Below are 23,138 nucleotides of genomic sequence, written 5' to 3' on the forward strand. Positions count from 1 at the left end.
AAAGGCAAAAAAAACTAAACAAAAAAAAAAATACCGGTAAGTAAAAAAGTTAAACGTTCAGTTAAAAAAGTTTAAAAAAAGTTTCTATGTTCTGTTCAACAGTTAATAAAGTTATTGCTTTGCGGCCTGGTTTTTTCTTTTTTGTTTTGTTTTTTTTACCTTTCAGGTGGACCAACCGATCGACTAGCTGCAGCACTGATGTGCATTCGGACAGAAGCATTGCGCTGCTGTCAGATTACACGCAAGTCGGTGTATGCGGCGCTGCAAGACGAGATTTCTCCTCTGCAGTAAAAGATACGTTTGCCGAGGCATATGAGCTGAGGAGGTGGCGGTGTTCATATACTTTGGCAAACACTTTGTATATATAAAAAAAAAAATCCCGGCAATGATTTATTCATCCACATCGATTGATGTGAATGGAGAAATCTGGTTTGCCAGGGCATACGAGCTGAAGTGGGTATGGATGTTGGGCGGAGCTCCTATGTCCTGGCAGACGCCTTTCTCCTCCTTTTTCTTTTTTTGGCAGAGATTTTTTCATCCACATTGATCGATGCGAATGAAGAAATCTGTGCCGTTCATTTTTTTCTTTCAGCCCAGAGGCTGAACGGAAAAAAAAAAATCTCATTACCCGTATGCTCAATATAAGGAGAATAGCAGAAACTCCTAATGCTGGGCATACATGTAATGATTGCGGAGACCCTCAAATGCCAGGGCAGTACAAACACCCCACAAATAACACCATTTTGGAAAGAAGACACCCCAAGGTATTCGCTGAGGGGCATATTGAGTCCATGAAAGATTGAAATTTTTGTCCCAAGTTAGCGGAAAGGGAGACTTTGTGAGAACAAAATCAAAAAAATCAATTTCCGCTAACTTGTGCCAAAATTTTTTTTTTTCAATGAACTCGCCATGCCCCTCATTGAATACCTTGGGGTGTCTTCTTTCCAAAATGGGGTCACATGTGGGGTATTTATACTGCCCTGGCATTTTAGGGTCCCCAAAGCGTGAGAAGAAGTCTGGTATCCAAATGTCTAAAAATGCCCTCCTAAAAGGAATTTGGGCCCCTTTGCCCACCTAGGCTGCAAAAAAGTGTCACACATCTGGTATCTCCGTACTCAGGAGAAGTTGAGGAATGTGTTTTGGGGTGTCTTTTTACATATACCCATGCTGGGTGAGATAAATATCTTGGTCAAATGCCAACTTTGTATAAAAAAATGGGAAAAGTTGTCTTTTGCCAAGATATTTCTCTCACCCAGCATGGGTATATGTAAAATGACACCACAAAACACATTCCCCACCTTCTCCTGAGTACGGAGATACCAGATGTGTGACACTTTTTTGCAGCCTAGGTGGGCAAAGGGGCCCACATTCCAAAGAGCACCTTTCGGATTTCACAGGTCATTTACCTACTTACCACACATTAGGGCCCCTGGAAAATGCCAGGGCAGTATAACTACCCCACAAGTGACCCCATTTTGGAAAGAAGACACCCCAAGGTATTCTGTGAGGGGCATGGCAAGTTCCTAGAATTTTTTATTTTTTGTCCCAAGTTAGTGGAAAATGATGATTTTTTTTTTTTTTTTTTAATACAAAGTCTCATATTCCACTAACTTGTGACAAAAAATTCTAGGAACTCGCCATGCCCCTCACGGAATACCTTGGGGTGTCTTCTTTCCAAAATGGGGTCACTTGTGGGGTAGTTATACTACCCTGGCATTCTAGGGGCCCAAATGTGTGGTAAGGAGTTTGAAATCAAATTCTGTAAAAAATGACCTGTGAAATCCGAAAGGTGCTCTTTGGAATATGGGCCCCTTTGCCCACCTAGGCTGCAAAAAAGTGTCACACATCTGGTATCTCCGTACTCAGGAGAAGGTGGGGAATGTGTTTTGGGGTGTCATTTTACATATACCCATGCTGGGTGAGAGAAATATCTTGGCAAAAGACAACTTTTCCCATTTTTTTATACAAAGTTGGCATTTGACCAAGATATTTATCTCACCCAGCATGGGTATATGTAAAAAGACACCCCAAAACACATTCCTCAACTTCTCCTGAGTACGGAGATACCAGATGTGTGACACTTTTTTGCAGCCTAGGTGGGCAAAGGGGCCCACATTCCAAAGAGCACCTTTCGGATTTCACAGGTCATTTTTTACAGAATTTGATTTCAAACTCCTTACCACACATTTGGGCCCCTAGAATGCCAGGGCAGTATAACTACCCCACAAGTGACCCCATTTTGGAAAGAAGAGACCCCAAGGTATTCGCTGATGGGCATAGTGAGTTCATGGAAGTTTTTATTTTTTGTCACAAGTTAGTGGAATATGAGACTTTGTATGGAAAAAAAAACAAAAAAAACCACAAAAAAAACCCAATCATTTTCCACTAACTTGTGACAAAAAATATAAAATTCTAGGAACTCGCCATGCCCCTCACGGAATACCTTGGGGTGTCTTCTTTCCAAAATGAGGTCACTTGTGGTGTAGTTATACTGCCCTGGCATTCTAGGGGCCCAAATGTGTGGTAAGGAGTTTGAAATCAAATTCTGTAAAAAATGACCTGTGAAATCCGAAAGGTGCTCTTTGGAATATGGGCCCCTTTGCCCACCTAGGCTGCAAAAAAGTGTCACACATCTGGTATCTCCGTACTCAGGAGAAGTTGGGGAATGTGTTTTGGGGTGTCTTTTTACATATACCCATGCTGGGTGAGATAAATATCTTGGTCAAATGCCAACTTTGTATAAAAAAATGGGAAAAGTTGTCTTTTGCCAAGATATTTCTCTCACCCAGCATGGGTATATGTAAAATGACACCCCAAAACACATTCCCCACCTTCTCCTGAGTACGGAGATACCAGATGTGTGACACTTTTTTGCAGCCTAGGTGGGCAAAGGGGCCCATATTCCAAAGAGCACCTTTCGGATTTCACAGGTCATTTTTTACAGAATTTGATTTCAAACTCCTTACCACACATTTGGGCCCCTAGAATGCCAGGGCAGTATAACTACCCCACAAGTGACCCCATTTTGGAAAGAAGAGACCCCAAGGTATTCGCTGATGGGCATAGTGAGTTCATAGAACTTTTTATTTTTTGTCACAAGTTAGTGGAATATGAGACTTTGTAAGAAAAAAAAAAAAAAAATCATCATTTTCCGCTAACTTGTGACAAAAAATAAAAAGTTCTATGAACTCACTATGCCCATCAGCGAATACCTTAGGGTGTGTACTTTCCGAAATGGGGTCATTTGTGGGGTGTTTGTACTGTCTGGGCATTGTAGAACCTCAGGAAACATGACAGGTGCTCAGAAAGTCAGAGCTGCTTCAAAAAGCGGAAATTCACATTTTTGTACCATAGTTTGTAAACGCTATAACTTTTACCCAAACCATTTTTTTTTTTACCCAAACATTTTTTTTTATCAAAGACATGTAGAACAATAAATTTAGAGCAAAATTTATATATGGATGTAGTTTTTTTTGCAAAATTTGACAACTGAAAGTGAAAAATGTCATTTTTTTTGCAAAAAAATCGTTAAATTTCGATTAATAACAAAAAAAGTAAAAATGTCAGCAGCAAAGAAAAAATACCACCAAATGAAAGCTCTATTAGTGAGAAGAAAAGGAGGTAAAATTCATTTGGGTGGTAAGTTGCATGACTGAGCAATAAATGGTGAAAGTAGTGTAGGTCAGAAGTGTAAAAAGTGGCCTGGTCTTTCAGGGTGTTTAAGCACTGGGGGCTGAAGTGGTTAAAGTGCCTCTGATTAACCCCAAATGAAGTTCAGCTGCTCTAGTTGGTCTTTCCTGAAATTTTCTTAGTCGCATCCCACAGCAAAACCCATGGTCCACAGAGAGCTTCCAAAGCATCAGAGGGATCTCATTGTTAAAAGGTATCAGTCAGGAGAAGGGTACAAAAGAATTTCCAAGGCATTAGATATACCATGGAACACAGTGAAGACTGGTCTGGGAGGTTACCAAGGGGCCTACAGCAACATTAAAGGAGCTGCAGGAATATCTGGCAAGTACTGGCTGTGTGGTACATGTGACAACAATCTCCCGTATTCTTTATATGTCTGGGCTATGGGGTAGAGTGGCAAGACGAAAGCCTTTTCTTACGAAGAAAAACATCCAAGCCAGGCTACATTTTGCAAAACCACATCTGAAGTCTCCCAAAAGCATGTGGGAAAAGGTATTATGGTCTGATGAAACCAAGGTTGAACTTTTTGGCCATAATGCCAAAAGATATGTTTGGCGCAAAAACAACACTGCACATCACCAAAAGAACACCATACCCACAGTGAAGCATGGTGGTGGCAGCATCATGGTTTGGGGCCGTTTTTCTTCAGCTAGAACTGGGGCCTTAGTTATGCTAGAGCGAATTATGAACAGTTCCAAATACCAGTCAATATTGTTACAAGACCTTCAGGCTTCTGCTAGAAAGCTGAACATGAAGAGGAACTTCATCTTTCAGCATGACAACGACCCAAAGCATACATCCAAATCAACAAAGAAATGGCTTCACCAGAAGAAGATTAAAGTTTTGGAATGGCCCAGCCAGAGCCCAGACCTGAACCCGATTGAAAATCTGTGGGGTGATCTGAAGAGGGCTGTGCACAGGAGATGCCCTCGCAATCTGACAGATTCATTAGTTCGGCGGCGTGTTGATGCTGCTCCTGAGATTGGCGTCCCACGTGTTAGCGCGCTTTTCAGGGAAACCTTTTAAACAGAGCAGCTTATCAATTTGCCACGACAGGTAAGCCACCACACACTCTTGGATTTCTCAGCCCTGATTGGATAATGTCAGACTGTGCAGGGACCCACCCCAATGGGTAACACCCATCTAGACCTTCATTGCAAACTGCTAGTAATTTATTCATATCTTCTAGAAGGAATAATGAAGGAATGGTATATAGAGTCATAAAGATGCTTCAGAACGGTTTTTACATGAGGAATGCAAGTAGTTACTAAAACAGACAGGGGAGGTGACATGTCTTGTTTAACCAGAGATACCCTATATACTGCCATGTCCCTTTAAGTACTTAAGTATAACTCACCCCACTTTATCAAACTGATACTGGTTAGCTGGGTTGGGAGTTTTCTTTCCATCATCTCCGGGGTAGAGGCAGCTGAGAACTGTGTCAGGGTTCAGTAGCTCACTAGGTTAAGGAAAAAAAAGACAAAGTGAAAAAAAAAAAAAAAAAAAAAATAAATAGCTGTATTCTATGGGATTTTTCTTTTCTTCACTTACCCAGCATTGATGGAGCTTGCCAGTTCAGACGCTGGAAAGACTTTTGCCTTCACAGTGAGTATATTGAGGTTCATAAGGAAGTAGCAAGTAAGATTTAAAGAGCTGTTATCTGTAATTCAGAAGAGACCAAATGGAATGAACACGTTACAATACTTCTTACCAACAAACACTTATCCTACTGTCATCCACCGGCCACTACTAAATTACCTTTGCATTTTACTATGAGGGAAACACAGAGTGGGTGCCTCTTTAATATCTCCTTCCTTTTATCATCTAGCTGCACCCCAAGTGTTGGACGCCGACGTTTCTATAAGAAAAAAAAAAAAAAAATGAAAAAAAAAAGAAGAGTGAGATTTTATTTATTTATATATATGGTACTCCAAGATGGGTGAAAAGATTGTGGACATGCTTTTTATTCAACTGCTAAGTTTCAGCAGAACACAATGAGGCCTTAAGCCATTTTACATGTGTAATACTAAGGGTATATACACACACACTCGCTGACAAAAAAATGAGTTGCTAGAATTGAATACAACTTTATGTGTCTTAATGTAATGCTGCTACATGTGAGTGATTACATTCATATATGTTACTCACTTACATAGTGCTTCTATATTCCACAGCGCTTTACAGACATTATCATCACTCGCTGTCCCCAATGGAGCTCACAATCAGTATTTCATTGGAGTGTGGGAGAAACACAGAGTACCCGGAGGAAACCTACGCCAACTAGGAGAACATACAGATTCCATGCAGATGATGTCCTTGGTCATTTGAACCCAAGACTGCAAGGTACCTACCAATGCTAACCAATGGGCCACTGTGCTGAATGAAAGGATAAGTTCATTGGGGAGAACTGTACAATTCAAAAGGAGGCTCTAGTAACCTTTTGGGCCGCGTCTAGCCTGAATACATATGGTTGGACATGGAGCCATTGGCTGCCTCTCTCCCCCCCAACACCGGATGTTTTCATGTGGCGAACCAGGTAAGTATATTCAGTGTGAGGGGCCCTGCACATGGGGGGACGACGACATTTTATAGTCATGGATAACCCCTTTAATTAGGTAAAGATGTTTATAATAGAAAACAGGGTGAGAAAAATCTTCTTAGCAAAGCTCTAACGGAGCATTGCTAAGGAAAGACTTCAGCGTTCTACTATGTGTACATGTGGGTGCTTTCAGCCTGCCTCGTCACTACCCCAGTCCCTATGTACATGTGCCCCAAACTATCATTGCCGATCATCCTTCCTATGTGACATCCTGTTCTCTAGTACAATGAAACATCTTTCCCATATACAATATATTACAAAAATGTTGAACATCGCTGTCTCTACGCTGTATTAAAAATAAACTCAAACCTTAGCTACTCTAACTAAATATATATTGTAAGATGAAGAATGACTGGGTAGGAATCTGTACATGACAAAAAATAAAAAAAATGTGTTAAATAAAATCCTACAGGTTAACATTTATCATTAAAAAAAGCCTCACTGTAGTTTGCTCCTCCTCTGCATCAGAATCACTTTCATCATCTAAAAGAAGATAGAAAGGAGCAATGTTAAATCATATTCATGTTAAGACATATTTGAAGAACTGCACAAGAAATCTGTGATTTTATTTACAGAATTTCTCTACATTAACCATCTAATGGTTAGGGACTCCATGGCAACATATATCAATGGAAATATCATTCATTTAGGGGAGATTGGGGAAGTTTTTGGTTAAAGGGGTTGTCCTGCCATATAAACTGATGATCTATCGACACCCGCGGATCAGCTGTTTAAAGAGGAGGCGGCACTCCACGTGTCGTGGTCTAATTACACGTACTCGCTCCATTCAAGTGAACGGAGCGAGTGCTTGTCATTACACTGCACTTCCGAGGCGACAGGCAGTGTAATAAACAGAAAGCGGTGCTCACATGCTGCCTCCCCTTCAAACAGATGATCAGCGGGGGTACCAGGTGTTGGACCCCCGCCGATCTGATATTGATGACCTATCCTGACGATAGGTCATCAATATATATGGCAAGACAACTCCTTTAAAGGGATTATCCGATGTTTTGTAACTGATGACCCTACTCTGGATAGGTTATCAGCATCTGATCGGTGGGCGTCTGACACCCCTGAGCGTCGCTGCCTTCTTGCTGCCTATTGTAGGCCAGTGATGTCACGATCATGAGTCATGTGGCCTCGGCCCGGCTTAGCCCCATTCAAGTGAAAGCAGGGGTATAAAATGCTCTATGAAACATACAGCTGTGATAATCTAAATGACATAGAGGAGGCTACTTTACCAGTCGCCTTTTAAATACCAGATCATACACACGAGATGATGCCCTGTCAGTATCATATTTACTGTCAGGGTACTTTCACACTTGCGTTGTTGAATTCCAACAGGCAGTTCTGTCGCCGGAACTGGTTGCCGGGTCCGGCAATCTGCAAAAGGCTATCATTTGTTAACGGATCCGGATCGGTCTCACAAATGCATTGCAATACCAGATCCGTCTCTCTGGTTGTCATCCGGAAAAACAGATCCGATATTTATCTTTTTCACATATTCAAAAAGGTCTGCACATGCACAGACCGCAAAACCAGATTCGTTTTTCCGGAACACTTGGGGCCGGATCAGACATTAATGCATTTCAATGGAAAATAATGCAGGATCCGGCATGTGTTCCGGAATTTTGGACGGAGAAACTACCGCAGCATGCTGCAGTATTTTCTCCATCCAAAAAACGTACAGTGACTGAACTGAAGACATCCTGATGTATCCTGAACGGATTGCTCTCCATTCAGAATGCATTAGGATAAAACTGATCAGTTATTTTCCGGTATTGAGCCCCGACGACGGAACTCAATGCCGGAAAAGTTTAACGCAAGTGTGAAAGTACCCTTAAACTGAAAGATATTATTTTATACTTGGGGCCAAAAACTCGAGATATCATTCTTTTGACGCAATAGTCTTTTAACCCTTAGGATACTGGAGGTTTTTTCGTTTTTGTGTTTTCATTTTTCTTCCCTATCTTCCTTGAGCCATAACTTTTTATATTTAGCTGTATGAGGCCTTTTTTTTTGCTGGACAAGTTGTACTTTCTAATGCCACCATTATTTATGGCATACAATATAGTGGGAAGCGTTAAAAAAAAAATTCAAATGGGATGGAATTGTAAAAAAAACAACGCAATTCCTCCACGTTTTACGGGTTTTGTTCCCACAGCGTTTCGTCTGCAGCACAACTGACCCATGCCCTTCATTCTCTGGGTCAGTTCGATTACAACAATACCCCATATGTATAGGTTTTTTTATGTCTAAATAGTGTAAAAATAAATGTAATTTTTTTTTACAGCACCATATTCTGACCCCCCATAACTTTTTTTTATAGTTATGTCTATTGAGCTGTATAGGGGCTCAATTTTTGCGGGACAATCTTTACTTTTTATCGATACCATTTTGGAGTATGTGTAACTTTTTTATATCACATTTTATTAATTTTTTTTGGGGTAAAAGAAGTGATGAAAAAATGGCAAATTTACCATATTAACCCTTTTTTCCATGGGGGGGGCGATTTAAACATTTATATTTTTAAAGTCTCTTTATATATTTAACAATTTTTGTGATGATTTTGAAGCTCATATATGAGCCTATAAAATCTGTTTTTTAATATTTCATTTTAAACAATCTTTTTTTATTTTTTATTAAATTTATTACTGTCAATTGCTCTTTTCTCATGTTTGGCCTTATGGTGGCCAAAATAAGAATTGAAGCATGAATGCTGTGAGTCTCGTCAGCGAGACTCAGAGCATTCAAAGCAACTACCGACATCCCCATTGGCCGCAGGGGATGTCGGTAGGAGCGGGTTTTTTACACTTCAGATGCCGTGATCTCACTTGAGACCTGCTGGCCATGACGCCCACTGTACATGTGAGCGGGCGCCAAGTTTACACATTGCTCCAGCGGCGTACATGTACGGCACTGGTAGCAAAAGGGTGGAAGGTAAGGGTCAAAATTTCCAGCTTTAAAAAAACAAAAAACACACAGCCTGGCCAATTTTTAAGTTGACAGCCCTTAGTAATACTGCTGTTAAAAAACCACATATCCATATTACATTATATACCTTGAGAATCCTCGGGTGGTTTAAATAAGGCCTTTGCTTCTTCAACACTGCCTTCAATGCTGACCACAAGCTTCTTATCTACAAAACAAGATGGCAGATTTCAAAGTCATTATAAAATTTTTAAAAAGTAAAAAAAAAAATGTTGTATATCATTCTGATATAATGCACACCATTTAGGGACAGTATCAACACCAATTGGAGTCAGTCTCCACAGCGCCTCACCGCCTTAGGGTTGGTGTTGTGTTTAGCTGGCAGAGCAGACGCTGTCTCAACTGAACAAAGACTGAGCTACACGCTACATACAGTAAGTCCACTGAGCCGGTAGAGCACACGCTACAGTATGTCAACCAAGTATAAACTGAGCCAGTAAAACACAAGCTACAGTATGTCAACCGAGCATGAACTGAGCCGGTAGGGCACAAGCTACAGTATGCCAACTGAGCATGAACTGAGCCGGTAGGGCACAAGCTACAGTATGCCAACTGAGCATGAACTGAGCCGGTAGGGCACAAGCTACAGTATGCCAACTGAGCATGAACTGAGCCGGTAGAGTATGCACTTACAGTAAGTCAGGGTACTTTCACACTTGCGCTGTTTGATTCCGGAAGGCAGTTCCGTTGCCTGAACTGACTGCCTGATCAGGCAAACTGTATGCAAACGCATGTCATTTTTTCTGACTGATCAGGCATTTTTCAGACTGATCAGGATCCTGATCAGTCAGAAAAATGCATTGCAATACCGGATCCGTTTTTCCGGTGTCATCAGGCAAAACGGATCCGGTATTTTTTTCCCCTTATTTTTAAAGGTCTGCGCATGCGCAGACCGGAAGGACGGATCCGGCATTCCAGTATTTTGAATGCCGGATCCGGCACTAATACAGTCTTCAGTTTTTTTCGCCGGAGATAAAACCGTAGCATGCTACGGTTCTCTCTTTTGCCTCATCAGTCAAAATGACTGAACTGAAGACATCCTGATGCAAACTGAACGGATTTGTCTCCATTCAGAATGCATGGGGATATGCCTGATCAGTTCTTTTCCGGTATAGAGCCCCTGTGACGGAACTCTATGCCGGAAAAGAAAAACGCTAATGTGAAAGTAGCCTCAATTATGCATGAACTGAGCTGGTAGAGGACAAGCTAGTAGCAGCAACTTTTTTTTATTTCAGGATTAACAACATTTTCTCATGTGCCATCTGCCCCAGCACCACTGTTAATCCCCCAAGCTCCACACCACAAAGCACAAGACCAATAGCCAGCAAAAAGAAAAAAAAAAAAACACACCATGAGACTTATGGCCACTACAAAGTCTCTCCCATTTGTAATCATGCAAAAGCCACCTTGATACTGGAAGCAAAATGCCCTGTGTGTCTGTAATTTACCACACAGGTTTAAAGTGACAGAGAAGACGTATACTCACCCTGCCTATAGGGCTGGGAGTAACTCTTCATATGGGCTGACATCAAGACAAGGGAGATACAGAGAAAGAAAGAAATTAAGAGTGATAAATAGACCAGATGATGTATGAAGGGACAGCAAGGAGAAGTGCGTGGTGATATGCTGATGTGTGAAGCACTGAACAAATGGCTGACCCAGGTTACTAAACTTCAGGCCCCTGTAAATCCTTCCAGCCAATTCTTTTTTATTAATTTTTTTACAAAAGTAATGTGCAAAGCTCCAAAAATGGGAAAGATAAGAAAAAACAAATATAAGATAGCAAAGATGACAAAAACCAACACATAAGCAAATATTAAGGTCACTTCTGATGGAACTTGTGCTACCTGATGAAAAGGCTTAGCATAGTCTGAAAGCAATTTTAACCTACGGTACATAACCAAAAACAATGTTTAATGATGAACTTTCCATTATTAATGGCCAATGAGGTTTAACCGCTACTATTGGAGATCCTCATGTAAACACAAAATAGACAGGGATAACATGTTACTATGTGCCATGTTTGAGGCCTCCACTTTATTTTACCTCAAGCCCCTTTAATATTTTTTTACTTGGAAAAAAATATTCAAGGGTTTATCCAGGAATTAATATTGATAAGCTATGCTCAGGATAGGTCATCAATATCAGATTGACGGGGTCCCGATCAGCCGTTCTGCAGTACCTCCAATGCCGTCAGAATTATACAGCTCCATCCGTTCTGTTGTAGATGGATCTGGAACTGCAGCATTATAGTAACCAGCAATGTCCATTACAGAAGGGATGGCGCTCTGTAGATCTAGTGCTCGAGCTACTGGAGAACAACTGATTGGCAGAGGTGAGGGGTGTTGGTCTCCCTTGTAAGGGCATGTGTTGGTCCCCATGTTCATATGCGACTGCATTGCTGAGAAATATTATATTTTAAAATGCAAATTAGTCTCTAAGGAGCAACAGCAAGATACTGGAGGGGGGGGCGGGCGATTGCAAAAAAATATATAATATATTTTTCCACAACCCCTTTAAGCTTTGCACACAGACACAGATTTCATATTTATCTAGTGAATAGAGTTTTAACACCCCCCTTTTTTTTTCTTATGTATAATATTGGCCTTCAGGCAGACTCTACATGATGACGCAGACAGTGCATATGCTGTGGAGCTGTCCTAATCTGCGGTGCTATTAGCAGGAGATTCTTGCTTTGATTAACTTAGTCTATCGACTATCCATGTCGCTGGATCTCCTTTCATATGTTTTGGGATCCATTTCTAAACTGTCTCTTTGTAGTTCTGCAAACTAGCTGTTGTACATCTATTGTAACAAACATGGCAATCAATAGCTCAATAGCCCTTATGCCTCTCATCAGCCCCCATTATCAGCCCTTATGCCTCTCATCAACCCCATTATCAGCCGTTATGCCTCTCATCACCCCTATTGCCTCAGATCAGCCCCCAGCAGCCCCATGTTTTATAAAAAATAAAAAAAACACAACACTTACCTCTCCTGCTCCTGGACGCCGCAGCTCCTCCCTGCCCGCGATCATCTTTTTCCTGCTGTTGGCTGTGCTGTGAACTGATGCGTACAGCGTGAGGTCACAGAGCGCCCTAACGGTGTGCACAGCCGACAGCCAAGGACCAGGAAGCAGTGAGCACAGAGCCTTCACCGATTCCTGGTCCTCCGGTACTAATGAGCGCTTCCATAAGCGCTCATTAATACTCACCCCATAAGACACAGGGGCATTTCCCCCCCACTTTTGGGGCAGGGGGGTGGGGGGGTAAGAAGCGTCTTATGGGGCAAAAAATAAGTTATGTAAAAACTCAAACATTATTTGATCGAAACAACGGTTCGTCTGGTGAACGATAATTTTGCTGATGTTGGATGAGAGTTCCTGGCTCACAATCTCCGCTCTAATTCATCCCAGTGAGATCAGGACTGTGCGGCCAGACAGGTTCTTCCATATTAAACTCACCCGACCACTGGGGCACAGTCATGCTGGAACAGAAAAGGCCTTCCCCAAACTGTTCCCACAGAGTTGGGAGCATACAATTATCCATAATATGTGCCATGAACTACTTTTGACTGTAAAGTGTATTTTCATCAATTACTTGAGCTCCCGCATTTGTGAGGGCGTGGATGCTGGACACACAAAGGATTTCAGTGTCTTCATCGAGTCCCTAGATAGCGTTGGGGCATTTGTGTGTAAATATTAGGAGATAGGTAGTACCTAGTAAGAGATATTGTAGATATTGCTCGCTTGTACTGGCATGAGTACATTGCATGGAGGGGGTTGGGGGGGAGGGCATGTTTAATGTTTTTTGTTGCGTACTTGTACTGTATACACTATCTTGTCATATACTTGAAAAACTCAAAAATTGTTTGATAAAAAATAAATAAAATTACTTTAGCTCCCATTCTACCTTGGATAGTTTTTTTTTTTTACCTCATTTGCAGTTTGCCATTATCCCCCACAGGGCTGTGGAGCCGGTAGATAAATGCTCCGACTCCTCAGTTTTTGGAACTTCGACTCCTCTGCATTTAATATGCAAATCTATTTTAGACATTCCTTGAAGGAAAGAAAGGCAACATACAGCTGTTCCACCAAGTTCTTCTAAGCTCTTATAGCAGAGAGGTAGTTGGGCAGAAGCTGCTGCCTTCTCCTTTGTGTGCTGATCTTCTGCTGAACATAGGGCAGTGGGGGGATCCAGGAAGGGACAGGGGAAGGGGCATTTATTGTACAACATGATTTCCCCAGTAGAATCCCATAGTCATGTTTAAAGTTTAAGCTAACAATCTGAGTTTACAAGTTTTTATAGCCTTAGCTGAATGACAGCAGTTTTCAAATGGTTTACAGCTTCAGTCTTGAGCTATTGACTATCCATTCCCTTCACTTATACAAGTGTCTCTAGTCCTGCAAAAAACATATTTACTTAAAGGGAACCTGTCACCTGGATTTTAGGTATAGAACTGAGGACATGGGCTGCTAGATGGCCGCAATACCCAGTCCCCATAGCTCTCTGTGCTTTTATTGTGTAAAAAAAACGATTTGATACATATGCAAATTAACATAAGAGTCATATCTTACTTGTGTGACCAGAGAGGAGTCATATTTTCAAGCTCTGACACATCTCAGGTTAATTTGCATATGTATCAAATCGGTTTTTTTACACAATAAAAGCACACAGAGCTATGGGGACTGGGTATTGCGGATGTGCTAGCCGCCATCTAGCAACCCATGTCCTAAGCTCTATACCCAAAATCCCGGTGACAGGTTCCCTTTAATCAGTTATCAGTGAGAGGCTAGGTTAACCATGGGCGTTGCGTTCCCTGTAACAGCGGAACACAACACAATGGAAAGTATAAGTATTGACGCTCCTTAACTGTGCGTTGCGTGCCATATAGTGAAGCATATGAAAAGCATGCTTCTTCATGGTCACTTAACGTGTTTGTTTTGCGGTAATGTGACGCACTGCATGCATTGGCCATTATTCTTACAGTAGAGAAGTAATTATAACTTTTTGTGAATTGGGACATTTAAACTTGCTTTTTATTTTTATATTCCAATTTAAATTTAGGAGTCGTCAGAGTCGGTTCATTTTTGCCGACTCCAGGTACCCATAATTGCCTCCGACTCAGACTCCACAGCCCTGATCCCCCATGCTTAAATCTTCCTTCCTGGTTTGCCATGTGTCTGCTGTCCCATCATGCCTTAGGGTAGAGAAATGTATCCTGATATTAGCAGATCATGTGACACTAACCACGCCCCTTGTAATTACCAATGACGCTTCCTGACATCCTAGGTCATAAATTATTCGCACCTCCGGCAGTCCGTGGGCCTGGAGTGAAAACTACTCCAGCCCCTGAATTAAGCAGTTTTCACTACCCTTACATCTCTTTCCAGGTGTAAAAGATGGTGAATATGTCAGAGAAACTACCAAGTGGCAAGAACAAGTAACATAAAATATTGTCGCACAGGCGTTCAACAAGGTCGCAGAACGGGGTCTAGCAGCTTTTTATATGCCGAAAAGTGGCATTGTTCACTTAGTAAATGAGCCCCATTATCTGAACTTAGCAAGTGAAATCAAAGCGTATTTCAGAAAATAAAAACCCAAAACACTTACCACATGCCTGGCTGTAGGCGCCAGCTTGAACAAACAGCACATACAGAGGTGCAGGTAGATGTCGTGCTGTCTCATACTGTTTATGCATACAATCAAATGGCATTGATAAGTATTCCTGTACCGGCAAAGAAGCCTGAAAAGGGAAGTTAAATATTTCAATTTTCCAAAGCAAAAGAACATATTTAAAAAAACATTCTGGCCCCAATAGAGAAAGGCTCACTGCTCTTTATGCTTATGTGTAGCCAAGATTAAAAAGGCAGAAATAACATTTTGATACTTTTTACAGTACTTTCTGACAATTAGGACCTAATTTGCAGTAAAAGGAAAATGGCTATCAAAAGGCCTTTCCAATGAAATACAGGATACAGATTTCTAATTGCTCATAATACACCATCAAGGTCAGGTCAGGTCAGGTCAAGTTGGCCAAATCCAGACCAATTTTTATGCCCACTTTGAGCATGAAAAGTAACACTGATTGTAAAACATACTGTAAAAGGTTGATGGGGCAAGGCACACCAAAAGTCTTCAGTTATCAAATATTGCTGTATTTGGCCCTATAAAGACACCATCATCAACTCTTTTCTAGAGGGCCGAGGCCTGTATCATAGCACCAAGTAGAGTATTATGCCTCCTCCTAAGCAGAAAATGTGTTTGAGAAAGGTCAGTAATTAAAAGATCGAACCCTTACTATTTTGGATTGCCTGCAAAATAATACATCTTTGAAGCAACTGAACTTGGGGTGCAGAGTTCTCTATGTAAAACATTTTTAAAAATTTCAATGACTAGGCCATCTTTCTATTCCCAAAATGCAGGCATTTCACTTCTCCACACAGTACCCTACTAGCCATCATGAGACCATGCAGATGCATTGGGCCGTCTCTAGTAGCAGGGCATCTTGCCAGGCAGTCACCCATACCCACCTATTTGTCTGGAGAACTGCCTTATTACTTATAAATAGGAGTACTCTGCCTTTCAGCATAACTGTCCTTCAAAACTTCTTTAAGCATTACCATTCCTTCTTATACAAATATAAGACTTTGGAAACATGCTTTTTGGGGCGCAACTTTCCAATTTAAAGTATGAATCTAGAATGCTGTAATATGGAGTTCAGCAATCAAGCATTAGTTCTATTTGGAATGTGCTAAAAAGTCTACATGTAGCCCCAGCCTAATCGAATGTGCTGTGGAAAGAAAATATGAGCAAATGTTGATTAAAGGAATCCTAGCGTTAACTACCTGCATAATGCTTTGAAGCTGTGGCTGGAGGCTGTTCAGATATTCCTTCTTAATGTCGATCTCCTTTAGAATCTTCTCTTTACTAGCCAAACTCTCCTTATACTTCTCTGCCAACCTAGGAATAGACAAGAAACCAATAGCATTTCTTTCACAAAATACTAAGATTGCTTCGAAGACAAAAACGGACTAGAATCTATATAAATGGCAAAACATATATATAAAAAAAATAATCAAGGGAGGAAATTTATCAAGACTGAAGTACCCATACAGCAGTCTTAATCTCCCTTCCTTCACTGGCTTGAGAAGCGGCTTAATAAATGAGGCACATCTCTGCCCTGCCACGCACTAGTAACTGAAGTCTACGCCAACAAATAAAATCAAAAGGTTGCTTTATATCTTCACTTTAAAAAGATACCACACATATTTCCATAATCTTCTGTTGCGTTTCGACCAATTCAGGTCTTAGTCATATGTGCTGTATCTTTTTAATGTTAAGAAACAAAGCAACATTTGATTTTATTTGCTGGGTCACTTTTTGATCACGTTCTCCAAGTTAGGGAGATTGAACAAACTCCAGATCCGAGCTGAAGTGTGATACTTTTCGCTCCACCTGAGAGCTAGACACCTACACAATACAAGCTTAGTAAACGTCCCTCAACTTGTTCTTAACCACCTCCCGTCTGCCCATTGACTATAAACGTCCAGGAGGTGGATCTCTATTTCTGATAGCACGTTTTAAAACGTCCTGCAGCTTTCCCCCCTGTGCTCCGCCCCTGTACATAGAAACTCCATGACTAAGCTCCCTCCTGACAGCCAAGAACATGGAGCTTTACCCTGAGACCTTTTTTGCTGGTCTCCAGGCTTTTGATCGCTCTGACAAGCAGTCAGAGCGATCACAAATGCATCTACCATCTCCCTCTTATTACTGCCAGTCAGAGAGGGAGATCGGTATTTAAAGTAGGCATCGCGATCATAATTCTTAACTGTAAGCCCTGGAGACCGATCAGCATGGTCTCCGGGGCATGTGAGCGCTGTAATTTCCAGTTACAGCGCTCTGAAATGCTTCTACCGTCTCCCTCTCTGTAGCGCTGGCAGGAGAGGGAGATCGGTACATTCATACTCCAGCAGCGATCCTCCAGCAGCTGTTTACACTGGAGACAAATCAGCATAGTCTCCAGAGCATGTGTTGTGAGCGCTGTAATCTGCAGTTACAGCGCTCAGAAAGGCTTGTACTGTCTCCCTCTCATTAGTGCTAGCAGGAGAGGGAGATCGGAACATTTACACTCACCCAGCAGCTGTTTTCACTGGAGACCAATCAGCACGATCTCCAGGACATGTGACTGTCTGAGCCGGGAGAGTGCAGGAGCTGTGAGGTCTTTCAGAGACCTCGATCAGCCCTGCACTGAGGCTGTACAGCTCTGTATTCTGCTGTACAGCCTCTCTGGGGGTGCATTTCTCCTGTAACTGGGGCTACTATGTCAGCCCCAGTTATAGGAGAAATCAACAGTGAAAAAAAAAAAAAAAAAAGTGAAGTTAAATGTCCCCCAGAGGTCTTGTATGACCTTATGGGGGACGCAAAGTGTAAAATAAAAAAAATTAAAATAAAATGTTTAAAAAAAAATAATTAAGTTTTCACATGTAAAAAAAAAAATTCCCCAAGTAAGGAATAAAAAAAATAAAAAAAATAGAAAAAATAAAATAAAATAGACATATTTGGTATTGCCGCGTCCGTGACGGTCGGCTCTATAAATATATCACATAATAGACCTAGTCCAATAATCACCATAAAAAATAAAAATAAATAACTGTCAAAAAAAGCGATTTTTGTCACCTTACATCACAAAAAGTGCAACACCAAGTGATCAAAAAGGCGTATGTCCCACAAAATGGTACCATTAAAACTGTCACCTCATCCCGCAAAAAATGAGCCCCTACATAAGAAAATCTCTCAAAAAAAAAAAAAAAAAAAACTATAGCTCTCAGAACATGGACACATTAAAACATAATTTTTTTGTATCAAAAAGGCTATTATTGGGTAAAACTTTAATAAATAAGAAAAAGTATACATATTAGGTATCGCCACGTCCGTAACAATCTGCTCTAGAAAAATGTAACTTGACTGAACCCCTCAAGTGAACGCTTTAAAAATAAATAAATACTGTGCTAAAACAACAAATTTTTTGGTCACCTTGCCCCATAAAGTGTTATAATTAATGATCAAAAAATCATATGTACCCAAAAATAGTACCAATAAAACTGGCACCTTATTACCTAGTTTCCAATATGGGGTCACTTTTTGGGAGTTTCTACTGTAAGGGTGCATCAGGGGGGTTTCAAATGGGACATGGCATCTAAAAGCCATGTGGAGTTCCTTTTCTTCTGCGCCCTGCCATGTGCCCATACAGCAGTTTATGACCACATGTGGGGTGTTTCTGTAAACTGCAGAATCTGGGTAATAAATATTGAGTTTTGTTTGGCTGTTAACCATCGATGTGTTAAAGAAGAAATTGGATTAAAATGGAAAATCTTCCAAAAAAGTGAAATTTAAAAATTTGATCTCCATTTTCCTTTAATTCTTGTGGAACGCCTAAAGGGTTAACAAAGTTTGTAAAATCGGTTTTAAGTAACTTGAGGGGTGTAGTTTCTACAATGGGGTCATTTATGGGGGTATCCACTATGTAGGCCCCACAAAGTGACTTCAGACCTGAACTGGTCCTTAAAAAGTGGGTTTTGGCAATTTTCTTAAAAATGTGAAGAATTGCTTCTAAACTTCTAAGCCTTCTAACGTCCTAAAAAAATAAAATGACATTTCCAAAATGATGCCAACATAAAGTAGACATATGGGGAATGTTAAGTAATAAATATTTTATGAGGTATCACTTTCTGTTTAAAAAGCAGAGGAATTGAAATTTAGAAAATTGCAAATTTTTCAAAAATTTTGGTAAATTTGCGATTTTTTCATAAATAAAGGTGAAATATATTGACTCAAATTTATGACCATCATGAAGTACAATGTGTCACGAGAAAACAATCTCTGAATGACTTGGATAAGTAAAGGCGTTCCAAAGTTATTACTACATAAAGTGAGATAGGTCAGTTTTGCAAAATTAGGCCTGGTCAGGAAGGGGGCAAATGGCCCAGATGGCAAGTGGTTAAAATGTGTAAAGTACAAGACCTAGTAGAATATAAGACAACTATTTCTTACCTTTTCCTCTGTTCAAGCTCCCAGTCCAGACGAGCTAATGTTTGCTGATGTGGGTCATTGGATGTAATCTCTGGCTTGCAAATCTCTGGAGGACCCTCTCGATAAAACTCTTCCACACTCACAAGTTCAATTTCTTCATGTTTTGACCTGCATTGCGAGCACAGAGACAATACATGAAGACACGCAGGATTTATATTATTTTTACTCGTTCTACGCACACAGAAAAAGGCATCTCAGTATTACTTAAACTCCAGACACTTGGTGATCTCCTTCTGAAGGTGCATAACTTCATACAACAAGTTCTGCAGCTGCAAATGATATGCATCCACCTTCTGTTTAGCCTGGAGAGAGAAATGAAATATAGATGAAGGGTCTATACATCCAATAAACCGACAAGATAGGTGATAAATGTTAGACTGGAGAGGGTACAACAGCTGGGTCTCCACAGTCCATGGTGAGGATGAGATTAATGAAGCAATAGTAAAATGTGGAAATAGCCAGGGGAGTTCTAGTGGCTGAACCACTACTCATCTAATATTAATCAACTATCCTATGAACAGGTGACAAATGAATAGTGAAAAAATACTTTCAAGGAAAATTACGCATTAAACAAAGTAAATTACAAACCATACAATTAGTTAAATGCTGCCCCTATCAGCCTATATAGTAAAAGTTAAACAATAACGTAAAATCATGTACCTCATGAGTTTGATCTCTAGATTTTTTTAGGCGGATGTGAGCCAAGCGATTCAGTTTTTTCAGGGTCATGAAGTGTACACAACTCTGGATCCGTCTTTCCTCGATCTCTGCAGACTGATGCAGAAAACAGTGAAGTTGAGATTAAACTGAAAATCAATGGAAACCGCTATCTACAATAGGATGATACAGATCCATTTTTTATTTTCCAATAAGCTGCTGATAAAAGCTCTCTCTCTATACACAGCATAGGTACAAAACTGAGCAGTGGAAACGCAGGTGAAGCCCACTGATCACGAACACTCTGCACTCAGCTGGCACTGTGGATCATGTACAGCGATTTTATGAAAGCTACTTTAACACCCAAAGGGGTTATCTGATCCCTGAAATGCCCCCCCATATGCCCAGGCCTCTCACACTCAATGTACTTACCGCGTTCCCCAGCACCCATGTCACTCCTGGTCTCCGCACAGCCGCTGCTGCATCTCCCTGTTGTGCAAATAAAAACATTGGCTCTCTCCCTCCCCCCCGCCCCCCCGGAATGTTTTCATCCGCAGTACAGCGGTGGGCGTGCGGGGACCAGGAGCGAGGTAAGTACATTGTGCGTGAGGGTCCCAGGCATATGGGGGTGGGGAGGGGGCATTTCAGGGATCAAATAACCCTTTTAAGGAGCGTTCCCAATTTTCGTTTCTGTTATCCTTTCGGCCATTCGAGATCCATCATTTTTTATTTTTCCGCTCACACAGCCTTATCAAGGCTTTTTTTGTGGGGCAAATTGTATTATTTTTAACGGCACCATTTAATTTAGAATATCTTGTATTGGAAAAAGAGGAAAAAATTATTTGCGGGGTGAAACTGGAAAACAAAAAATTCCACAATTTTTTCTTGGATTTTACTTTTTCGCCATTCACTGTGTGTTAAAAATGACATGATAACTAACTTTCACTAAATATACTTACCGCATCTTTGCTCTCCTTGCTTTTCAGATCCTGAATTTCAGCCATGAGCCTCTGCAGATCTTCACAGGTCTCCTTGTACAGCTCGTAGTCCTTTTTTGGGTCTCGTAAATCTACCTCCGATTCCTCACTGTAATATCGCCCCTCCTGTACAAACAATAAAAATGACAACTCTAAGCTTAACAGACAAGAACCTGTCATTACATAGACCCTTTCGCATCCTTCAGTCATGTGTTACTCCATCAGTCCCACTGTCTGCAGATCAGCAAGAACAGGGAGGCAAAGTGCAGGACCAGACTAAACAGGGCTTGGCCCGGGCCAATAGCCGCCCGCGACAGGATCGAGCCTCCCTAGCATTGCAGGGGAGATGCAGCTGCAGCCGTGCGGGCATCAGGAGCAAGGTACGTATAACTGGTATAAGGTGACTGGGCATTTTGAGGGTCATTACAGGGGTATAAGCTGCGAAGGAACACACATGTGCCGTCCAAGCAATATTCTCCTAGTTCCATATATTGGGACAAGATCTCGTACTGAGCGGAGAGCTGGCAGCAGAGGTAAAAGCTTACTACATGCCTCTTACAGCAAGGCATTATGGGAAGTGTAGTCTCAGCATGAAGCTGAGTAAACAAACACGCCAGCAAAGAAAGCAAATGGTAAGTGCCAGGAATCAGTAATAAATTATGTTTTTGACCCGAATGGGCTCATCATGTTGGGTACAGTACGGGAACTTGCTTTAGTAAGGGATCCGGAGAACCCCTTTAACTATATCAGCGCTCATCACCTGCTCCTCATGGCGGCTTCTCTTCCCTTCTTCACTGCGAAACACTTTTGGCTTCCTCTTCTTGGCATCTGAAGACATTCTTTAGGATGATGTCAATTCTACTACACTGGGAAGAAAATCCAAGCGAATGAACGGAGCAGCGTTCGCCCACTTCCGGTTCGTAGGTCACGCCCCGCCAGGAAACGTGACCTCTGACCCTCGCCCTGCACCATAGAGCTGTCTGTAGGACGAACGGTCTCGGCAGGTGGTGCAGGAGTGTGAGGAGCGCCCTCTGTAGGAGATGACCGTACAAGTCGATGCTCGGAGCGGATGTTTATGTCCGTATATTTTACTATAGTCTGCACAGACGTGATTCTGGAGGCAGGCCTTTTTCTGGATTTCCTGACAGACGTCCTTTTGAAGACCAGGACAGTTACTGATAACAGAGAATAATGGATTTTATGGAGATGAGACAGACTTTAGCTGACACTTTGCGGTATCCATTCACATTGGGGGATCAGTGTGCCAAAATACTCCACCATTTATTTACACAATAAAAATACATAAAACGTAACAGTGATAAAAATGGCCACTATGCAACGCGTTTCGCCGGCGGACTTTATCAGGATCATATTAACCTACAAAAAGGCAGCTCTGTCAACTTAGACAGCTATAGTAACCACTTGTACCATATCCAGAGTAAACTAAAAACCAAACAAGTGGAATATTGTATCAAAAAATGTCATTTATTATAAAATATTAAAGATATGGAGAACAACAGGATGTTATACAGTACACGGAGAAGCACAAGGCCAGTTGCATCGAGAACACCACCATGGAACTGCGCAATATAAGGCACAGATGGGTACGACCAAAAGATAAAGCTAAAGCTCTGGGATAACCAGATAGGTATCGCATATAATGGTTTCCCCAATTCGGGTATAGTACACGGGGTACCACAGACCAAATATGGTAATCCCAAAGCCGTAGCTGACATACACGAAATAGTATAGGCACCACAATCAGCCAATAAAAGTAACACAATAAATATTGATCACTGGCTGGAATCAAAATTACTAGCGTGCGCTTAAGTACAGAGGACCCAATGGGGATACATGCAAGGGTGCCCTGTACGCAGTGTGGAACCGTGCTATTGACAGGACGTACCTGAAGACATGGTGGTGAGATGAATGACAGGCCCTGAGCGCGAGACCTCGACGCGCGTTTCACCTCAGCGGCTTCGTCAGCTACGGCTTTGGGATTACCATATTTGGTCTGTGGTACCCCGTGTACTATACCCGAATTGGGGAAACCATTATATGCGATACCTATCTGGTTATCCCAGAGCTTTAGCTTTATCTTTTGGTCGTACCCATCTGTGCCTTATATTGCGC

At 41.4% G+C, this 23,138-nt stretch overlaps 1 protein-coding gene across 2 annotated transcripts in view; it reads right to left on the minus strand.

Annotated features, from left to right (window-relative positions):
• THOC5 (THO complex 5) overlaps positions 1-21,944 on the minus strand; it is a 50,784-nt gene extending 28,840 nt beyond the window's left edge. The window contains exons 1-13 of one of the 2 annotated variants that reach the window (XM_040416680.1): positions 21,766-21,944; positions 20,988-21,131; positions 20,032-20,145; positions 19,576-19,673; positions 19,333-19,479; positions 16,128-16,242; positions 14,893-15,025; positions 10,767-10,802; positions 9,351-9,428; positions 6,732-6,772; positions 5,449-5,548; positions 5,242-5,350; positions 5,048-5,149 (exon numbers count right to left, since the gene is read on the minus strand). In XM_040416680.1, coding sequence (XP_040272614.1) covers positions 5,048-5,149; positions 5,242-5,350; positions 5,449-5,548; positions 6,732-6,772; positions 9,351-9,428; positions 10,767-10,802; positions 14,893-15,025; positions 16,128-16,242; positions 19,333-19,479; positions 19,576-19,673; positions 20,032-20,145; positions 20,988-21,131; positions 21,766-21,843 — 1,295 coding nt within the window. In that variant the 5' untranslated portion in view covers positions 21,844-21,944. The remainder of the gene's footprint in view (positions 1-5,047; positions 5,150-5,241; positions 5,351-5,448; positions 5,549-6,731; positions 6,773-9,350; positions 9,429-10,766; positions 10,803-14,892; positions 15,026-16,127; positions 16,243-19,332; positions 19,480-19,575; positions 19,674-20,031; positions 20,146-20,987; positions 21,132-21,765) is intronic. The other variant, XM_040416681.1, reaches the window with a different exon arrangement.
• Positions 21,945-23,138: the final 1,194 nt, after the last annotated feature.

The sequence above is a fragment of the Bufo bufo genome, chromosome 2 (genome assembly GCF_905171765.1).
Source record: "Bufo bufo chromosome 2, aBufBuf1.1, whole genome shotgun sequence".
Lineage (NCBI taxonomy): Eukaryota > Metazoa > Chordata > Amphibia > Anura > Bufonidae > Bufo > Bufo bufo.